We start from the raw sequence: 21,260 nt of genomic DNA on the forward strand, positions 1-21,260 counted from the left end.
GCCCGCTGGCATCGATGGCGTGCCCGACGCCTTGGCTGAGGTTTCCCAGTGGGGACACCCCCATACCCCACTGGGGTTGATCCTGCTGAGCACAGCACGGGGTGCTTTGTGCCTTTAGGGCCACGGCTCAGGGGTGCTGTGGGCAGAGCAGCTGTGAAGTGAAGCAGGGGGCGAGCGCTGCTCTGCTCCCCTTCCCAGCAGCGCAGCCCCCAAAGGACCCTCCTCGGGAGGTGGTGGAGACCGCGTCCCCTGCCCAGGGAGGTGGTGGACTCACCGTCCCTGGGGGTGTTTAAGGAAAGTTGGACGTGGTGCTTGGGGATGTGGTCTAGTGGGTGATGGTGGTGGTAGGGGGGCTGTTGGGCCGGATGGTTTTGGGGAGGGGTTTCAACCCTAGTGATTCAGTGATGGTGGTGGTAGCGGGATGGTTGAACCGGATGATCTTGGCAGTCTATTCCAACACTAATGATTTTGTGATTCTATGATTCTATGTTGCTGGTAGGGGGATGGTCAAACCAGATGGTCTTGGGGCGCTTTACCAACCCTAATGATTCTAGGATTCTATGATTGTATGTTGGTGGTAGGGGGATGGTTGGACCGGATGATCTTGCCGGTCTATTCCAACCCTAATGATTCTGTCATGGTGGTGGTAGAGGGATGGTTGAACTGCATGACCTTGGGATCTTTTCCAGCCCTAACGCTTCTGTGATTTGGGGCACAGATCCCGACCCAGGAGGGCCGCCCTGGGGCTCCCGCATCAGAGGGTGGCACAGGAGGAGCCCGTTGGCGCCCAGAGGCTCGGGGCGGGTGATGTGGGCACTGCTGGGCCTCCAGCCCCAGGACTTTTATTATTATTTTGTAACTCCTTCAGGTGTCCACAAGGAATTTTGCCCCTCTACCCCCCCCCCCACAAAACAAACAAACAAACAAACAAAAAAACACATTGTGGCATAGAGGTATAATTTCAGTTCACGCCAGAGGACATTCTTCTCACTGAAGTACAGTTAAGCCCCACAAACTGCCAAAAAAACTGCCAAAAAGTAATGTATTTACAAGTTAGTTTTACACGTTGGCATTATTTACTTGTCTGGTCTTGCATTCAGGGCTTGACTTATCTGGGGGGGAACATGTAATGCCGTGCAAGGTTGTTTGGTTGTATGACTGACAACATGACTTTAAAATTTTGAACTGTTTGTATAGAAGCAAAATACAGAAGAGTACACTATCCCCAAGGGAAACGTAGAAATTACCTGTTGCTTCTCAGGTTTTAAGTTAAAAGGTGTAAGCGTCTGTTAAGGTGTAAGAAAAAGCGTAATCAGCTGTTTGAGCACAATTCTTATGTCTACATGAACATTTTCCTCTCCAATTTCCAACTTGGAGTGCAATATTTTTCGTCATACTCTTAGATCAGGTCCTTGTAGGTCCCTTCCACCTTGGGATATTCTGTGATTCTGTGGTTCTGTGATTCTGTGATTCTAGGATTCTGTGATTCTAGGATTCTGTGGTTCTAGGATTCTGTGGTTCTAGGATTCTGTGGTTCTAGGATTCTGTGGTTCTGTGATTCTGTGATTCTGTGATTCTGTGGTTCTAGGATTCTGTGGTTCTAGGATTCTGTGATTCTGTGATTCTAGGATTCTGTGGTTCTAGGATTCTGTGATTCTGTGATTCTGTGATTCTAGGATTCTGTGATTCTGTGATTCTGTGATTCTGTGGTTCTAGGATTCTGTGGTTCTAGGATTCTGTGATTCTGTGATTCTAGGATTCTGTGGTTCTAGGATTCTGTGATTCTGTGGTTCTAGGATTCTGTGATTCTGTGATTCTAGGATTCTGTGGTTCTAGGATTCTGTGATTCTGTGATTCTGTGGTTCTAGGATTCTGTGGTTCTAGGATTCTGTGGTTCCAGGGTTCTGTGCTTCTGTGACTCTGACTCTGTGACTCCAGGCCCGGACTACAACTCCCGGCGTGCCGCGGGGCCGGGGCGGGACGCGCCGTGGGGCCGGCCGGGAGCGCGGCGGGTGCGCGGCGGAGAGCCCGGGCCGGGCCGGGCCGGGCCGAGCCGAGCCGAGCCGGGACGAGCCGAACCGGGCTGAACCGGGCCGGGGCCGCAGCGGTGAGTGCGGGCCGGGCCGGGCCGGGGAGGGCCGGGGGGGGTCCCGCGGCGAGGCCGAGCCCCCGCGGCGTGCAGCGGGGGCAGGGGGGCGGCGGCCGGTCCCGGGGCGCAGCCGGCTCCGGTGATCCCGTGCAAAACCGGGGGCTGCTGCCGGGGGCTGGGGGCGATCCCCGGGTCCCCGCTGGGCAGCGGCCGGGGCTTTGTTCGGAGCTGGGCGGGGGGAGGGACCCCCGGAGGACAGCCCCGACCTGTAGCGCTGCCCGGTGCCGAGTGCCCCCGGAACGGGGCGGGGGGGCAGGGATCGGGGGGGGGGGGGGGGCAGGGATCCGGAGGGGGGCACAGATCACATAGGGGGGGCACAGATCCCACGGGGGGGGCAGACATCCAGAGAGGGGCACAGATCCCACGGGGGGGGGCAGAGATTCAGAAGGGGGCACAGATCCCATGGGGGGGTACAGATCCCACAGGGGGGCACAGATCCCACAGCAGGGTACAGATCCCACGGGGTGGGGCAGAGATCCAGAGGGGGACACAGATCCCACGGGGGGGGCACAGATCCCACGGAGGGGGGCCACAGGTCCCACAGCAGGGCACAGATCCCACGGGGGGGGAGGGGGGGCGGGCAGAGATTCAGAAGGGGGCACAGATACCGTTGGGGGGGGGGTACAGATCACACAGGAAGGCACAGATCCCACAGGGGGGCACAGCTCCCACGGGGGGGGGGGGGGGGGCACAGATCCAGCTGCTGCTGTGCCCACCCGCGATCGCTCATGCTTCTTCTGCTGCCTGCATCAGCCGGGGCCTCATCCTGACCCCCGTCCCGCCGCTGCCCCGGGTGCTGGGTTCACGGCCAGGCTCCGGCCCGGCAGAGCCTCCAGCAGCCCAGCTCGGGGCCACAAAGCAGTGCTGGTTAGTCCGACGTGCCAGCGCCTTCCCCTATCAGCCGCCTTTACGTGCAGCCAACATCTTCGAGGCACTCGATACTCCGGTTCTCGCAAAGAAGGGTTTAAAATATTTATTTGCTCGGGAGATGGTGAGTGCTGTTGCTGCCAGAGATAGGGATCGCGGCTCTGCTGCGGCTCCCCCGGATCACAATCGCTTGCATGCTGGGAACGCTCAGGAAGATCGCCCGAGATAAGCACCTGCTGCCTTCCTCACCTCTGCGGTCCTCAGATAAAGCTCCCGCACGGAGCAGGCAGCGGGCGAGGCGGCCAGCAGCAGGGTGCAATCCTGCAGCACCCCGGGGAACGGCTGTCGGGAAGAGCCGTGCCCTGCCCGGCGTTCTGGGTCACGGCTGAGCAGCGGCACGGGGCGGGTGGTGGTTGGGCTCCCCCGGGGAGCAAAAGAAGAGGTGGGGAAGGAGCTGCGCCTCGGGGCGCTGGTGGCATGGCTTTAGGCATGGTCCTCCAGCAGCTGCTGACGTTGGGTTGTTTCCCCTTTTTGTAGAAGCAGGGAGGTGCTGCCACGTCAGCTGCTGGCAGCCCCAAAGCACCTTGCTCGGAGCCCCAGGACAGGTCTGGTTGTCCCGAGGGAGCCCTGGGCAGCCGGGAGCTCACGAGTGACGGGTGGGCAGTCGGTCACGCAGGCACAGAAAGGCCCGGGCAGAGAGGAAGGGCTCAGCTCCTCCATCGCGTGTGCTGTTTGTGTCCCACCATGACTTTCTCCCTCCTTGGATGGCCACCGTCCAACGTCAGCGCAGTCCTGACCTTCACACCCGGTCTGTTGAAACATCCAAACTTTTCTGTCCTGAAACGGCGCTGCACGACTGGGACAGGCAGCTCAGCAGCCAGCTGCTGCAGGGGCGGAGCTGGAGTTCCTCCCGCTTTTGTCTCTCGCCTTGGTGTGGTTTTTTTTTTTTTTTTTTTCTGCAGGTGAACAAATCCCCGGTGTAAAATCAGAAAGCAAACAACATGGGATCGGGGATGGGGGTAGGGATCTGAGCTTCGGCAGCGCGCTCCGTCAGCCAGACTTTTGCAATAACGTGCAAAGCTCTGTGTGCAATCTGAAGTGAGCAAAGAGCTTGGGCAAGGGCTGCGAACACGAGGTCAGAAACGGGAAAGATTCGCAAATGAAATATTTTTAAGGTGGGGAAGGCAGAGTTAGAAAAGCATGCAAAATTATCCTAATAATAGGACCTAACGCTTGCCGTCGCCACAGCTGTCTTGCAAGGCTGAATTCACCTCCTGTGCTGTTTGTACTCGCATTTCACCACTCCAGTCTTTTTTACAAGCAAGGAAACTGAGGCAAAGGGAGGAGGATTGCTTCACGTACAACTTCTGAGCTTGGCCCTTTGCCACCCAGCCTCAGCTCTGCAACTGCCCTCGTTTGCAGATGGCACCGGGTGGAAGTTGCTCCTTGTTTTTTGACCGTCAGACTCGCAGTTGTCCCCAAATGGAAACTGCGCTTTATTCCTAAACATCCAGGCTGCCCCTCCAGCTGTAGGTCTGCGGGCTTCTGCAGCCCTCGGATAACGGCATCACCTCGAGAAAAGAGGGGGAGCTGGAGGGCCTGGAAGATGTCACCACCCCAGTTCCAAAGAGGAAACAATCTTCTCTTTCTCAGTGTTAATTAAACTCGATTTTAAAGCTTCCAGTGAGGCCGTTCAGCATCAGGCTTCCTGCACCGTCGAGTTGCTCCGAACCTCCGCTGTGCCGCCAACGCCGCTGCGCGGTTTGTCTCCATTCTCTTTGCTGCTCTCTTCTGAGTACTTGAGGACTATTCATCACATCTTTCTTGAGTGTTCTCTAGACTAAACAAACCCATTTCCTTCAAGCTGTCCTTGCAGGTCATGTTTTTCCTACACCTCTGCTCATTCTCACAGCTCTCCCCTGGACTCCCTCCAGCTCCTCCCAGCACTGGACAGTACTCGAGCTGAGGCCTTACCAATATCGAGGAGAATTATTTCCTTTGTCTGGCAAGCAGCACTCCTGTTTATGCATTCCACAGCGGTGGTTGCTTTTTCTTTCTCTTTTTCCCAGTAGTATGACATTTTGGACTCGTGTTACGCCTCGCCGCAGCCCCCAGATTTCCTTTCGAAAGCCTTTAGGAGCTGCAGCAGATTAGGGACGGAGCTGCTCTCCCAGCCAGGCCTGGAGCGCTGAACTCCGGCTCTGAGTCCTGCTTCCAGACCAAGCTTCCTCGTCTGGAGTGCCCGGTAGCTGACAGCCTTTCACCCAGGAGACGTGCCAAGAGGCTGAGCGACCTGCAGATCTGTAGGGTTTTTTTCTGCAAGGGAAACAAAAGCCTTCTCCAGATGTGAACCACCTGGGTAGCAGAAGTAGGTGAGCATCCATCAGCTCACCTGGCAGCCTCTGGTGCTGAGCAAGCACTGGCTGAAAGTGGCAGCGAGCGTCCCAGGAGCTGCAGAGTCGAGCACGAGCCGTGTGCGCGAGCCCTGGGCAGGAGCAGGAGAGCACAGCAGCTTCTGAGACAAGCCAGGCCCAGCGCTCCGTAAGGGAACTCGCAACAGCTGGCAGCGACATCCAGCGCGTAATGTTAGATCTGGCTCGGGCTCGCCTCCTGAGACTGCGAGAGCTGGAGAGAACAGCAACTTGTTCTTCAGCTGTGGGAACGAAAGCAGCAACAACACAAGGCTAGACAGCAGGAAAAAGCCCTCGCCTTGGGGTCCTCTGCAAGGAGGGCCGGGCTGTAGTACCTAACGAAACCACATTTCCTTGGGACATGGACAGTGAGGATTTCATGCAAGGCCTTCCATATGTAAAGATAGTCTGCCTTACAGGGGTTTTAATTTGTCTCTTTGCTGTGATCCCTGAAAAGCGGTATGGCAGCCCTCATCTTCTCAGTAAGCCTAAAACGTGACCAATACCTGCTGCTGGTAGCTATCAGCACAGCAGTCCAAAAAGCCACAGCATTGGCCATAGGGCACCGGTCCAAAAACTGCTGGTGTTACCCGCTTGCAATCTGAAAGGATAACGCTGTCTTACGTCCTCATCTCCCTGGGATTGCTTACAAAAACCTGAGCTCCAAGTCTCCTTCCCTAAAGGGGAATTCTGTTACCACTGCCCCCATCCCGCAAGCCTTAAATTGGAAGGGAAAACTTACAAACCAGACCAGGAGACCAGCGAGCCTCCAGAGCATGCAGAACCCTCCTGAATTATGCGAACTAACCGGGTGATCTGTTGATAAATAGCTGCTTTGCCTTCACTCTTCAAATACTAGCGTTTGCTTTCTTAGTTTAAAGTACGTTGAACCCAGAAACATGTAAGAAACTTCATGAGCCAAGTACTTCCATTATTAATACTGCGATGATGGCTTAAAAAGCACTTAAAGTATTCATCTGAGTCTTGTGAGTCTTGTCAGGCAGGACTCGCATTGAACATTGATGTCTTGGTTCCAGGAAAACGCTTCACACGTAGCTTCTGTCACAGACAGGCTCCCCACACGCTGTTCCCAAACGCAAACTGCTCCCAGATTCAGCCTCCCCTCAGAAACATCAGTAACAAGGTGCAGAGAAGTGAACCAACGTGGGATTTTTATAGCAAACAAAAATTTCAGCTTGCTTAACAGCAAGACCCTCCACCCCTGCTGTGCTTAGCTGAGAAATTTGGACGGAGGGTTAGAGCGGTCCGAGTCCTAACCTGACTCTGCTTTAGTTTCAGGGGGTGCCCAACTGACACGAGAGCCACCATGAACGTGGGAACGGCACACAGCGAGGTGAACCCCAACACCCGTGTCATGAACAGCCGCGGCATCTGGTTGTCCTACGTCCTTGGAATCGGCCTGCTGCACGTTGTGCTCCTGAGCATCCCCTTCTTCAGCGTGCCCGTGGTTTGGACTCTCACTAACATCATTCACAACATGGTAAGGAAGCAGCGTGGTTGGTTCGACTTCTAGGGCACGGAGAGGTAATCTCTCTGCACCAGCTGTTCTTTTGAGAGAGATCTAATCCAGCTCTTGTTGACACAGTTCCTTTCTCTGTTTCCAAAGACATGGGGTAAGTTACTCAACCTCCAGCCCTCAGACTGCGCCTTTTCCTCTAGGTCATATATTTAGATCCAGCCTACGTACTGATAAGACTCCAAGCATCTGGTAAGGCTGCCCAGAGGGGACACAACTGATTTGCCTGCAGAGCAAGTCCCTTTGCTGTGTCCACCCTAGCAGAGGAATAGCTGTACCAGGCCACAGAAGCTGGCATGGCAGCTTTCACTTGGGTTGATACAATCAGACTGGATCAGCCTCGTCAGAGTTAGAAAGCAAGATTAACCCTCAGCTCGCTCTGCTTAAAGTAGAAGATTGGTCCAGAGACAGATTCTCCCCTTGTAAGCATCAGGTACCCAAATGACAATGTGTCAGAGCATCGGGCTAGGGGAAGCAGGGCACCTGCTCCGTTCACACAGCGCAGTCTTGTGCTGTGCTGCAGCCACGCAGTGACAACTTCCCCGGTGAGCAGAAGAAAACCATGCTCTGTTTAACTGCTCACTTCCGTGCCTCTGCCATCCCATTGTTCAAGTCTTAGCACGCTTGGGTCCTAGGGCTTGAGCAGACCTCTCCACAGCCATTCGCCCTCAGGCGAAAGAGGCAGAATACTTCAGAGGCGCTGCAATCAATTTTGTGTCATTTATTTTAAATAGCATCTCGGCCCAAGAATATCCCAGCGACAAAAAACACCCTTATCGGGGACCCTCACGCTCATATTATTCACATCTCTAGTGAAAAGAAAACAACACGCCAGCTAGAACTGCTAGGGGCTGAGTTCAGTGCATGCTACCTGCATTTCATCCAGCTCCTTCCCCTGCTCTCCTCTGCCAGCTTAAGTGCTTAGGAGCACTTGGGAGCAGAAAGGAGTTAAAGCCAACAATGGCTGTGCTTGAAAGACGTGTCTGACTGAGCCAGACACTTGCTGCTTATCTCTAAGTCGTGTTCCACTTCGAGGTTAACTTGTAATCAGAATAGTAACAGACCCTTACTGCCTGCAGGTCTAGCAGCACTTTTTTTAGAAAGCATTTAGCATTGCTGCTGCACAGCAGAGCGAGTCCATGCTAATCTCCCGATCCAAGTGCTGTAATCCTGCAACTACCTTCTTCCCTCGTGTGCAAGAGCTGAGTGAGAGGCCCCACATGCAACAGCCAAGCCTGGGAGAGCCCCGGCTAGTGGCCTTCACCCTAACTCACTGCTTCAGTAGCTGCTGTTTGAGTTTCCCAGCAATGGCAATGCGTCCCTCTAGTGGGACAGCGTGCTGGTGCAAGCTGCCTGCCCGAAACCTCTCACTGCTGTGCTGTGCGTGCTGAAGTTGTGCTGTTCGTTGCGTTGATCCCGCTGTATGTGTGTTTGCTGCAGAGTATGTACATCTTCCTACATACCGTGAAAGGAACCCCTTTTGAGACGCCAGATCAGGGGAAGGCTCGGCTGCTCACGCACTGGGAGCAGATGGACTACGGCGTGCAGTTCACAGCGTCCCGCAAGTTCCTGACCATCATGCCCATCGTACTGTGAGTACTGCAGGGCAGCTGAGCTGCCTCGTGTCCTGTGCTGGTCAGCGCTCCTGCTGCCCGTGCTGTCTGGGGAAACAGAAAGCATGAAGTGGTGTTAATTCCTCGTTTTATTCCCTGCCTTTCCAGGTATTTTCTAACCAGCTTTTACACAAAGTATGACCGGATACACTTCGTAATCAACACCATCTCCCTAATGAGCGTCCTGATCCCCAAGCTGCCTCAGTTTCACGGAGTCCGGATCTTTGGGATCAACAAGTACTGAACTGCGTAAACGGAGCGCATGGAAGAGGAGCAGAGGCGAGGGGAAGTTCCTTCTTTCTTGCTCTGTTTCTTCACCCCCATGCCCACTGGGATCTGATTTCACAGTGGCTGTTTAAACGCAGTACCCGATAGACATATACCGCATGCTGGATCCTCATGCCCAATAAATCTAAACAAGCTCCAGAGTAGAGTTTAGCGCGGAGCAGGATACATGGCGCTGGATTTCTTTTATTCCAGCGTCATAAATAGATGGAGATACACTGAGACTTCAAGGTACAAGGAGGATGAGTTACGGGAAGATCGTCATCTATCCCAGACATTGAACGGCGAGAACAGGGATGAGGGGAAAAGCTTTTAGTGCTGGTACTATTGCTGTGGTAAATGCACTTTAACATACATTTCCCTTTCTGAAGTTAGGTGCTTTTAAGCAATATGTGGGCAAGTTCAAAGGGAGACAGCCAGCCTTCCCCAATAGTTGATTGTTTTGGGGTTTGAGTCCCGTTTTGGGGCAGGGGAGGAGAGGGAGGGGGAACAGAATGACAGATTTGCATTTTGAAATCTTTTACGCCACTGAAAAAGGAAGTTCTTTTACCGAGAACAGTACAGGAAAGAATCACCTGCAATTTGACAAAGCTTTCAGGTTTCTGTGGTACCATTCGTGTGGTTCAGGGAAAAGATTACCAGATCCTAAGCTACAGTTGTTACTTTCAACTTGTACCAGAATTTGTCTGGGTAACGTTGCTCCCAAGCCCAAACCACTAAAATTTTAAAGCATGCTGAGCACTCAGGCAGTGCAGCGTTTGGATTAAAGGCCAGGTTGCAGCTCATTTTAATGATTAACTACAAATGCCACTGAGGTACTTGGTACATGGAGATTGCATGAGCATGGGAGAAGCTGCTGACTGATGGGTACAGGCCAAGCGAGAGATGGACGGCTGCCTGCTATAATCAGTGGCAATAATTGGAATTTTTCTCCTCCATCCATCTCCTTGGTCTCTTAGGTCTGCGTACATGTTACTGAGATCTGCCAGTTCTAACTGTGGACTTAACGTGCAAGCCTCCATGTGGCAAACAAGTGATGCCTGACTGCCTGGCACTCAGCGCCACGCACAAATGCTGCAGCAGCAGCCCCTGGGCCCAGGGTGATGCTGCCAAGGGTGAGGGAGCTGCAGGAGGGCGATGCTAATGAGCGGCACGCTGAAGTGACCAAGAGAAGGGTGTTACGGGGCACTGAGGACAACAGATGATTTGGTATAGGAAGAAAAATGAGCCTTTTCCCCCATAAAACTACCACCTGAATGAAAAAAGGTCTGCAGGTTTAGACTTCCTGGCTGAGATGCCTTTCTGCTGTTCAAAGCAATCGGTTTTTCTTTTGGGTTGCGTGCCCGATGAAATGTGTTTTTCCTCATGCTTCCCCTGTAAACTTACGAAAGCCTGTATTTTTTGTTGTCTTAGTGCTTATATTGTCTCACACTGACAATGGTAGAAACTTTTTTAGTATGCTGGTTTTGTTCCTGCATTAGCTAAGCCTAGCTTAAGAAGTCACGGCGGATATTGAATTGATTGATGGTCTGAGCATAGGACAGAGGAACTCCAAGTTCACATGTAAGATCCAGTACTACTCCATGCGTAATTTTAGGCAAGCTGCTTTATCTCTCTGTCTCAGATTAACTACCAGACTGCTGCAGAGAAGGGAGAAAACACTTAGCATACCTCAGAGGGATGCTGGAATGCATAGAGAATCATTACCTAATATGTTTGAAAAACAGAAATGTTTTAAGTGAAAACGAAGCTTTTGAGAAAGTAGAAAGAAGATTTCAAGAAGGTAGAAAGAGAAGAGCTTGGCTTGATATTTGAGTGCTGTTCTCCAGAGAGAGTTTGGCAGATGTGTAGCGTACTTGATTGGGGAGGGGTTTTAAACCTTTTAACCACCACGACATAGGGACTGCTGCTTTAGTTAAGGTACTATATTCCCTAAAGCTAATATACTCTTTAAGCTACTAGACAATGACTTTTGGTGAGAAAAAAAAAAAAAAGTGTTTTTGGAATAGAACTGTTTTGTCAATCAGCTGAGTACTTTTGAAATTAGTAAGAGATCACCGATGCCTGGAATGCTTACGGAAAGACTGCTGCCCTCAAAGGTGCAGCGCCTGTTCTTAACAGGGTGGCTAAGGCTGCATCCGTAAGGCAGACTGTGCTGCTCAGCAGATACGAATTCCTGATAGCACACACAACATCTGGTAAATCTCCAGAAGGAAGAACACTATTCATTTAGGTAGAATACGAGGGGGTGAACATCAACTTTTTTGCAACAGTAACAGTAGCTATACCAAGGGTGCTTTTGCTTAAAAATATTACTTCCATAGATACAGACATATACTGATTATTTCTAAGTATATGTGCCTCACTCAAAGCCAGAGCAGTTTTGATATTTTTAGCATAAGCACAAATTGAAGGTAGAGGATCAGCTTTCTTCAAAGTACAGTGCTGTAGTTGCATCAAATGCCTTGGCATTATAACAGCTGAGGATCTGGATATATATTATTTGTGCCGTTAACTGACACTATGGACATTTGATTGCATTTTGTTAAATTAAAGGTCATCAGTAAAACAACAGAGGATTGAATTCCAAATTTCTGGAAAAGGCTGTTTTTAAAGCCCAGAGTCTAAAATGTTGGGCAAAGCCTTAATTATAATAGTAAGCTTTTCTGATATACTTTATTGACACTGAAATTATTAAAATAGCCATTACGCAAGTGTCCATATTTGGGGTTACATGGCAAATGACATTCTTTCCAAGGCAGGTGTAGCATTTTTTGCCACAAAATATCTGAAGTTAACTTGACTCATACAGTTAATCCAATCAAGTGAAATATAAATGAAAACTGGAGAAATATGGGCAGAACTGAGAACAAGAGTTGAAGGAAGATTTCATGTTAATAATATGGTGTATTGAGTAGCTTCATTAGATTTATAATTACTTGAACAGTTATTGATCTGATACCTTCCTTAAGATCCCATCTTAAGGGTAGGTAGAAGAATTAATCAAAAATAGAAAAGGAACCATAAAAAAAAAAGCTTTGGGTACTGCTGGTCAAGCCACCTTCATGTGAGTTTTGTGGCTGGTTCCTTCCTGCCAGTGTCATGGGAGCGAGTCGTACCTGACCAAATTTTCTTTGTTGCAGTGGTGTGAAAGTAATGAATACAGTTCTGGGTGTCCTGGAACTCTGTACTGAAACCACTTCTGGGTTACTTGTTTGCTAAATTCATATGGAAGTGAGTTCAGTGCTTGAAGGCTAATCTTGCGCACACAAAAGTTAATGAACTTAGTCAAAACACTAAAAATCTCATGGGGTAAGTCATTTCTGAGAAAAGGGACATTGGAACAGCACGGACAGGAGGAGGGGTTTTTAGACATACGTTTGCAGCTGGCATAGCGATGATCCAAGGGCAAAGCCTACCTTGTGTGCTGAGAGTCAGAACGGGAGCCCAAAGACTGTCCACTCCTTCTTTTAGGCTGTGGAATTTTCTCCAGTACCTCTGTGAAGGAGATAATTGAGCATTATTGATTTTAAACAGGATTTTGATCACATTGCACTTGACAGATTTTCCCCTTGAACTTACACTGTACATAGTAACTAGGATAAACTTCAGCTGGAGAACTAGGGTGGACTCCTTGTGTGACTGAGAAACAATGACTGGGCAAGTAGGTACTTAAAATGCTTTTCTTTTTTGTTCTGCGATGAATGCAGGAGAAAAGCTTCAGAAACTCACCCCTTGAGCAGTTCACAGGCACTGGCAAGCAGCCATCCCTTGATCTTGCGGGCAAGGCCTCCTCTAAGCCATCATTAAGACAATGCACCTATTAACGCCATGTGGAAGCCGCTGCACCAGGGAAACGAGGGAACAATCAAGTGCTACCAGTTGGTGAATTAGGGAATCCTGTCTTGTAATTCCTTTAACAGAGCTAACGGATGTTACACAGTCCAACCCTTTGCAGGAAAAAAAGCCTTTAAAATAAAAACAAAAGCCTGAGGTCTAGGGCTACTTAATTCTTGAGTACTTCTTTTTTAATTCATTGTTTAGTTTTTTGTTTGTTTTAATAGAAGGTTGGTACTGGCCCTTGAAAAGGGGACAGCAGTTGGGTTACCATTGTTAACGCATTAATATTTCTTATTGTGACTTACATTGCTTTATCATCGCGCATAACGTATTTTAAGCATGCAAGAGTTTGCATTTATGTATCCTCCTTGGATGAATTTAAGTGAGCTAAATTAGTTTTGTTTTTTAATGGAACATTCTGACATTGTACATAGTTTTAGGGTTGTTTTGTTTTTTCTCCCAGTAGCCCTTCTTTTTGCTGTGGATACCGAAGTCTCATGTAGAGAACTTTCTAAAATAAAAGTGTGAATATTTTTATTACTCCTTTGTACAGCATTCTAAGAGAAACTAATAAAGTAAGTATTCATGTAAAAGCTTGTACTCGATTCCTTGAATTCCCACGTGGACCGGTTTTGCTTTTAAACGTGCAGCTGGAAGCCCACCAGGCCAGGGGCTGCAGCGAAGCGAAGAGTTGGCCAAGGAGACCGGTCAACAGAGGCTGCTGAAGGCACCCCACACCTCGCAGCTTGGCGCTGTCACAGGTCTACTGAGATCGCTCCCAGGCCAGAACGCGTTGTTCCCCATCCCAACGGCTCGCAATCGGAAAATCAGAACCCACGCCAGAAGCCTGGGAATAACCAACTGGCCTTCAGACAAGTTACCTACAGCTGTGGTAACGGAGCATGGCGGCAGACCGCAGAATGACTGGTCAGCAAAAAAGCTTTCGGGCGAGGACTTTGCATCTGCAGCTGTTTGCTGACTTTGCCCTTAAAATAAGTCTGGTGCTTCCGGAGCCGTCCAGGAAGCAGGCAGGGAGCAGCTGCCTCGCCCCACTGCTGACAGACGCCTGCATCACTCCAGCGGCACAGACGCACGCCCCAGCCTTTCCCACCGCCTGCGAGGTAAGAGAAGGCGTTTCGCTCCCCAAACAGGCAGGTATGTTTTTTAAAGCTTTGCGTACAGCAGAGGGGGAGAGCAAATCGTTAGTTCTTGCTAGGTTTTATCTGGTTTTGAAATCTTCCAACGGAATGTGTCCCGCAGGCACTGCTGAATCCATCCCACGTTAGGCAGCCAGGACTGCCGCTTCCCCCGGCAGCGTACCTCCTTCCTGACACGACAGTAACTCCCCAAAGAATCAGACTCACCTTTATAAAAAGCTTTATAACACTTTTTTTCAGTCCCCTGGGGTGCATTAAAGCAAGACAGAGGGAAAGAAAAGCTCCCCACGCACCCCAAATGAATGGGAGCTGTTCATCTGAGCCACAGGCAGGGAGCTGTTGCTATTTAACAGGACTCGATAAAGCAGGGCACGGAAGGGAGAGAACACACCAGCACCTAAAGAAGTTTCATTTGTAAATTAAAGTTGTCCTTCCCTGTGCCATACGTACCTATACCGAAGGGCATAATAAGCAAAACCGAAACTTTGGAGTCGAAACCAGCTGCAACAGGACTCGGAGGGCAATTTCTTTTCTCTCCCTCCAACACCCAGCTTTCCTCTGCAGGGGAACCTGCAGCTCTGCGGGCACGTCATGGTTTGGGGGAGAAGGGGTACAGACAAGATGAACCCGAAATGCTGAGGAACACCTTGGCACAGAACAAGCGCTCCCATTTCCCTCCCCAGCCCACTGTTCTCAACGCTTTCACTTCCTTAGAGCCCAACGGAATCAGTTTTCTAAGGCTATTTCAAAACAGGGCAAAGCCTTACTCATCCGTCAGGCATCAAGGCCCAAGGGGAAAAACGCAGAAGCAGTACTTACGAAGAAACTAAAAAAAAACAGCAAAAAAAATGATCAAAAAAAAAGTTAAACCTTGTGTAAGGGCAATGTATTAGAGATTCAAGTATTTAGGACCACGATAGGTGGTATAGACGATTAAGCAGCCGTGCCTAGTTTTAGTAATGAAAATTGTTACGCTCTGTGCTGGGTACATGCAACCGATGAAATGTCTCCAGTGAGACCAGCAGCACTGAGGCTCCGTCCCGCAGCAGCAGCTAGCTGCGTTCTCAGTTCTGCAATGACTGAAGTTACACCGCAGGCAAGGATAAGCCCCACTAAGCCTAACGAGCAAGCCACAGCTGCTAATCCTACCTCGCCACGTGCTTCCCTCCAACAACCTTATGCACGCTGCGTCCTTGTACTAATGTAGGCTTTGGGGGTGTTATTATCCTTAAAAATTAAGAAGTAATGCATTTTGTTACAGCCTTCTGCTTGCATTACAAGTCACTTTGCTTGTCTTGCCTATTTCCTAAGGCATAAGCACACTTTCTCTCGGTTCCAGAATTTATCAAGCCGCAGCAGAATGTTTAAAAAAGTCACCCAAAATGTGGCAAAGCAAATGGATCCAAATGGAGAGCTGGTTCCAGTCGAAAGTATCGTCGACCAAGACCATTTCAGAACCCTCTGTCTAGTTAGAAGAAAAAGAAAAACCGCATTCCGCCAATTTCCCTCCTACAAACGGACAGAATATAAACTCCACGACGTGCTGCTGCCTGGAAAAGACGATAAAAGTGACGGTAAAGTCCACATTTATCATTCTTGCTTATAATTTCCACAGACAAAACACTTGCATCATCCTGCTTCCTCGCAATGGCTAATTAAGGATTCATTTGTGCCTGAACTCTACCACACTGCATCTTTTCTGTATGGACGACAGCCATAACACTGTCTGTGTAACCACGCTAACTAACGCTTCGAATCATTTCAGAGTCCCTTCTCTGCGGAGACCAGCAAGACTCGAGGCAGTATGCAACCGCAGGAAGTGCCTGTGACCAAGTCGATGGGGCTGTGAGCCTTCCCATCGAACCCGCGCTGGTAGAACTAGGAGGGTCTGCCTCTTCCTCCAAAAGTGGTCCATCAAGATGGAAAAAAGGCATGTACCAGCATCGCAACTCGAGGTGCTGAAGACAGAAAGGTAAGGCAGACACAACCGGAGAACGCGCCCTCCAGTCGTACTCCTCTGCCTCACGCACACAAGGTTTTCTCAACAGCCAACACCAAATTAAAGCCTGAGACCATGCAGTCCCGTAGCTATGCCCACTTCTGGAGGACAGGAAAGAGAGGTGGTAAAGCTGCAGCTTTGTAATGCTTATAGGTTTCTTTGTTATTCGGAAAGCAGAGCACCTCCATGCAAGTCAAGCCACCTTTTCTCATGGTTTGTACCTGGCAAGGAGCGCACAGATGAGGACAGATCGCCTACATGGCCGCCCAGGACAGGCCTTGCTGCCATGGTCCCCCTCAGACATAGAAGCGAAATGCAATGAGGACAGCAGGAATTACAGCCTAGTTTCTGCCACCTTTTTCCCCCCAGAAGCCCCTCACATTGTGATATTTGTGTCCTTGTGTAGCAGGAGAAAGGGGACAAGCTGTGGCTCTAAGTAGGCTACGCTACTTTTGGCATAACTCACATACAGAGGCACGTTTAGCAGAGATATTGCATCCTTTCTCTCCTCTAGAAAAGTCAACATGAATCACCCCTTCATTCAGCAACTACGGAAGATGCGACAGAATTTATACGTGGTTCACGAAACGATAGAAGCCTCAGAGGAGGTCAGCTATGAAGAATCCACCAAGGCAACAGGAAAAATCGTGGCCCAGCTTTATGCCAAGTTTTTTGCAAAGGTTTGGTTTCTCTCCAGCTCAGGAGTCAGTCCTTCCTGGCCCCCTGCATACCATTCAGGCCAGTAACAGATTTTTTTTTTTATTTTATTTTTTTATTTTATTTTTTTAACCAACCAGGGTACCAGCATGAGGAAACAAAGCATAACCATACCCAAGGGCTGCATCCTAGCCTTCAGGGTGATCCAGGTGACCATTGAAGATGCGGAATGGGGTGAGTAACTTTCAGAACCTACCAACTCCTCCATTCGGGGAACAATGCAGCAAAAACATTTCCTAAAATGTCATTCAGCCCCTCGGCCACCCGTAGCTCATCTGCAAGCACAAACACAACAGAAATAGCAGAAATCACGTGGGAAAGGCTCAGTACACAAGTTAAAAGGGCAACTTGGGAAAGCAACGCAGTTTGCAGGGAGGGGTGGTAAGAAAATGAAAGCAAGGTAAAGGAAGTCTCAGCTCTACATTTCATGAACTGCAGGGACAGCTCCTCTTGAAAAACTAGCGCAGAGGACAAAGGTGGTTCTGGCTTGTTTTCTTTCCTCCTCAGAAGAAAAGCGCCAGGGAGAAAACGGGGTGGCTGAGGCTTCGGTGGGAGCACTGGGCAGGGGTGCTCGCGCTGGCTAGGCAGAGGAAGGAGGGACATCCCTGACGCCTGCCATGGGATTTGAGATTTGGCTTGCTTCCCCCTGTGCTTCGTGCCTGCGTGGATCCCATCGAGTACAAGAGGCCATTTAAATTCGATGTATTTTAGCACAGGCTTTGGCCAGCACAGGCCCTAATAGGAGGCATGTGACAGCAGAGGAGGGGGTCTAGAAATGACGGAGTTTAAATGAACCCTGAAATGAGCAGGCAGAAGACTGTAGGTAAGAGTGCAAATACCAGTCTGACCCACAGTTACCACGTGAGATTTGAGAACTGTGATACTACTACCTTCAGACTCAAAAAAAAAAAAAGACCAAACCAACCAACACTACCTCTCCAGCTCTAAATATTTTCTAAATTAGCAACTCCCTTTTTATACTGTTGCAGGTATTCATTATATCCCAGAGAATAATACATCAACATTCGTATCTGATGGTAAGCAACGTACTTCAATACTTCCACTTGCACTACTTTTACTGCATTTGGGTAAGGTGGACTCTCTCGGGCTAGTACGAACCCCACACAGCAGTGGTTACTGCCACTACTGCCTACTACCTGCGCCGTGACAATTGTCCAACTCAAAACTGGGCATTACTTTCAAAAATACTCCTAGAAATGTTTCAAATTCTAAACTTAGGGATGCCAGTGATCTTTCTGTAGGACTGCCAAGTTTAAAAGAGAAATGTTTGGACGCTCTTTCTGGTTTCCAGGTATCACACAAGGACAATTTGGAGTGCTGAAGAAAGAAGTAAAGCAGAACTGCCAAGCTTTCTCCCAGTTGCCTGCTGATCTGAGGGGCACGTTTTTAGAAGCCATCAAAGCTGTGTTGAGAGACAAGGACGCCTTTCAAGAATTGGCCCAGAAAGTAAGCAAAGTTCTTCATACTGCCTGGATTTGTAAGTAAAGATATCTGTTATCAGACCTCCCGTCCCAAGTCTGCTCTTGTACCACAACTACCAACCCCAAATCCTCCACTCAGCACGTGCCTGGTCTCCATCACTACGCAGAGCAAGGAGGTCCTCAGTACACAGTGAGCTTCTGAAATATGTCCTGAATATAGACTAGATTTATCTGATGGTATCAAAGTATTTAAATTCCATATTCTGCATTTAACTGTGAATGCTAAATGTTCAATGTTAACCTCATAAATAGCTTAAGGAGGAGAAAAAAACGTTACAGGACTTCATACACTTGCTTCTCCAGGTATATTGCAAAGAACTATCAACAGAATCGTCTCTTAAATCCTGAAACTTCTCTCTCTTATTCCCCTAGATGGAAGCAGTTTATTATGAAACTAATATTTGTGAGCTGACAACACAGAGCCCAAAGCTAAAAGACGTGCTGAGCAGCTTACAGTTTCTTTCAAGAAACAAGCTCCATAGCCTGGCAGAAGCAATTTACTACACTCTCGATGCTCTCAGTGGTAAGGCTTTCTGGCCACTTTAATAGGGAAATCCAGCAGTACTAGAATACATTAAGTGCATTCCTACCTGCAAAACTAACAAACTACAGAAAACTTACAGAGAGACTTGAAGAGAATGTACATAAAGCAACGTAAAGACAGCAAGATTACATGACAGAAACTGCAGTACAAATTCCAAAGTTCTTTTCCCAACGCTGCCACAAAACACGGTTTGAGCCTCTCGTCAGCCTCCAGCCTGCACTGCTGCTTGTACACTTGCTAACATCACCTGTGCACAGAGCAATGGCTTTATTCATCTCACAGGGTGGCCACGCAATTAATTTAGTTCAAAAAGTCTAAAGAACTTCTGACCAAGCAAGCATTCTGAGCAAGACTATCACCCTTCTTACCTCACTAGTTGTCTCTAAAACAAATTGGTGGGTGTTTTGTTACATACCTCTTTTCATTCTCCAGAGCAAACAGAGGAACAGCGGCTGGTCTTGCTAGAATCCCTGGAAAAGAAGGCTGTGCGACATCAGCGTAACCTGGTGAGAGAACAGAACATACATTACTGACATCTGGCTGAAAATAAAGCACAGGAGGGCAGGGGGCAGTGTTACGTCAGGCAAAGCAATGTTTCAATTATGGCAATAGTAGCAGTATCACAACTCAAAGTAACGCTGAAAAGAAAGGAATGAATAACTGCTTCAAACTTGGCAGGAATCAAAATGCTTACTCTGAAAGGAATCTCCCCCAAACACAAAGATTTCAAACAACTGTTTCACTGATAATAAGCAGTAAATTAGATCCAGCTGACTACCATTTTTCTTGAAAGCATAGTCAGAATTTGCTGGTTTATTTAGCTCCAGATTAAAAAAGAAGAAAACGACCTTTAGTTTTTTTGGACATAACTAGTTTACAGGAAATTGAACTCAATACACGAGCATGAAAATTTCCCAGGGTAAAAGGCCCCATACAGAAAAGTGCATTGTTTAGAGGGCCTGTAAGATGAGAAATCACTTCACAAGTCAGGGATCACTAGTTAAGAGCTTCCACAGATGGGATTGTTAAAATTTTGGGATTGTTAAAATTTTAACAATCCCATGTTAAGATTTTGCTTTTTTTGTTGTTGCTGCAAAGGTTGAGAGCTTCTTCAAATGCAAGACAGAAGACACGGAGGGGCGTTCTGGTGGGGATGACATCTTGCTCCCCTTCTCAGCGGATGGGGAAGATAAGACAACCATCGCAATGCTCAAGATGAGTGGAGTGAGGATCCAGGAAAATGAACTTGCTATCTGTGACCAAGAAGGCTTCTTAGCCCTCAAAGCCCTGTACGCATCTCTGTATTCACTAGATCTCCTGAGTAACTCAGAATAGGCTACACATGTCCTCAGTTAGGGCTGATTTAAAGGGAGCGATTTAACAATGTAATTGAAAAGCTATTACCTTAACTCTCTTTTGAAATTTTATCCCTGTGTAGGCGAGGCACCCTTTTAAGTACTCAGAGATCCTTTTCCCACCCATTTCTGAGCAGATTTAAATCAACAAAGCTGCTAATAGAAGCCTGAGGCTGGATATCAACATTAATTTTTCCCCCATATGAATGTAGAGTGCTAACTGAATAACCCACTACCCCAGAGAGTCCCAGTCCCGTCAGCCATACTGCACATGATCACTTTTAATGAAAAAAATTAATCAAAAAGGTACAGAGATACACTGCAATCATTCACAAATACTTGGAAGGTGAAGGCCTGGGTGCATTTCCATCCCTGTGCGACAGCAGGGAGCCCTGGGACCTCAGGGCATTTTGGTGTCCCACACGCAGTGAAACGGCGCCATGACCCCACAGCAACACCCCCCAAGTGGTAGTGAGGCGTAAGGGCTACAAAGATGGTTAGAGGACTGGAGTACGTCTTGTATGAGGACAGGCTGAAAGAACCAGGCCTGTTCAGGCTGGAAAAGAGAAGTCTGAGGGGAGACCTCATTAATGTATTAATGGTATCGAGAGGATGGAGCCGGTCTCTTTTCAGTTGTGCCCAGCGGCAGGACGAGAGGCGGCGGGCACAAACTGAAGCCCAGGAGGTTCTGGCTGAATGGGGGGGAGGCACTTCTTTACTGTGAGGTGACAGAGCATCGAAACGGGTTGCCCTGAGAGGTTTTGGAGTCTCCTTCTCCGGAGATACCCAAAACCCAGGTGGGTGCCATCCTGTGCAAGGGGCTCTGTGTGACCCTGCACGGCAGGGGGGCTGGACTGCGCGGTCTCCGGGGGTCCCTTCCAACCTCAGCCATTCTGTTTTTGTGATTCTGTGAAATGATTACTGCTTTAAAATAATGACACGGATGTCCTGAGCGCTGCTTAATAAAGAACAATCCCTTATGGAACACCGGGATGCTCGTAAATTCAATTTGTGAACACGGGGGTGCTTGTAAAGGCAACTTGTGAACCCGCGGGCGCTTTCAGCCACCCGGAGCTACCCACCGGCGGCCTGGCCCCACACAGCCCCCGGGGCAGCGGAGCCCTGAGGCGGGCAGGGCGGGCGGAACGGGCCGGGGCGGGGGACCGAGACTGAGGCTGGTGGGGGGGGCCTCGCACCTCCCTCAGCCACCCGGCGGGAAACGGACGTGCGCATGCGCTAAGAGACGGGCGAGAGGACCCGAACGGAGTCGGGCGATACCCGAGC

The 21,260-nt window shown here is 49.2% G+C and overlaps 2 protein-coding genes and 1 long non-coding RNA gene across 4 annotated transcripts; 2 read left to right on the top strand and 1 right to left on the bottom strand.

Moving 5' to 3' along the window:
* Positions 1-1,995: 1,995 nt before the first annotated feature.
* Positions 1,996-10,838, top strand: ORMDL3 (ORMDL sphingolipid biosynthesis regulator 3). Of its 2 annotated transcripts, none has more exons than XM_040536940.1 (4): positions 1,996-2,107; positions 6,721-6,928; positions 8,405-8,556; positions 8,686-10,838. In XM_040536940.1, exons 2-4 carry the CDS (start codon positions 6,755-6,757, stop codon positions 8,819-8,821), a joined length of 462 nt encoding a protein of 153 aa, XP_040392874.1. In that variant the 5' UTR covers positions 1,996-2,107; positions 6,721-6,754; the 3' UTR covers positions 8,822-10,838. The 2 variants fall into 2 exon arrangements, with proteins under 2 accessions (XP_040392874.1, XP_040392873.1); XM_040536939.1 differs by lacking the exon at positions 1,996-2,107 and adding an exon at positions 2,987-5,388.
* LOC121059795 lies at positions 8,427-13,637 on the bottom strand. The gene is made up of 2 exons (XR_005814637.1): positions 12,282-13,637; positions 8,427-8,625 (listed from the first exon to the last, which is right to left on the bottom strand). It is a non-coding gene; the product is annotated as an uncharacterized LOC121059795 (long non-coding RNA).
* On the top strand, positions 13,590-20,958 carry GSDMA (gasdermin A). The gene is given in 11 exon segments (XM_040536783.1): positions 13,590-13,823; positions 15,199-15,433; positions 15,625-15,762; positions 15,765-15,831; positions 16,373-16,538; positions 16,656-16,749; positions 17,565-17,612; positions 17,888-18,042; positions 18,450-18,600; positions 19,054-19,127; positions 19,720-20,958. Coding segments are annotated over 11 exon segments (1,584 nt in total). The 5' UTR covers positions 13,590-13,604; the 3' UTR covers positions 19,957-20,958.
* Positions 20,959-21,260: the final 302 nt, after the last annotated feature.

This window comes from Cygnus olor, chromosome 25 (genome assembly GCF_009769625.2).
Source record: "Cygnus olor isolate bCygOlo1 chromosome 25, bCygOlo1.pri.v2, whole genome shotgun sequence".
In the NCBI taxonomy this organism is placed as follows: Eukaryota; Metazoa; Chordata; class Aves; order Anseriformes; family Anatidae; genus Cygnus; species Cygnus olor.

Excerpts from the sequence above, each read along its gene's own strand:
- ORMDL3 (XM_040536940.1), top strand. The coding sequence starts at position 6,755 with ATGAACGTGGGAACGGCACACAGCGAGGTGAACCCCAACACCCGTGTC. Across the intron at positions 6,929-8,404 it reads CTAACATCATTCACAACATG|AGTATGTACATCTTCCTACA; the intron begins GTAAGGAAGCAG and ends TGTTTGCTGCAG. Across the intron at positions 8,557-8,685 it reads ACCATCATGCCCATCGTACT|GTATTTTCTAACCAGCTTTT; the intron begins GTGAGTACTGCA and ends CTGCCTTTCCAG.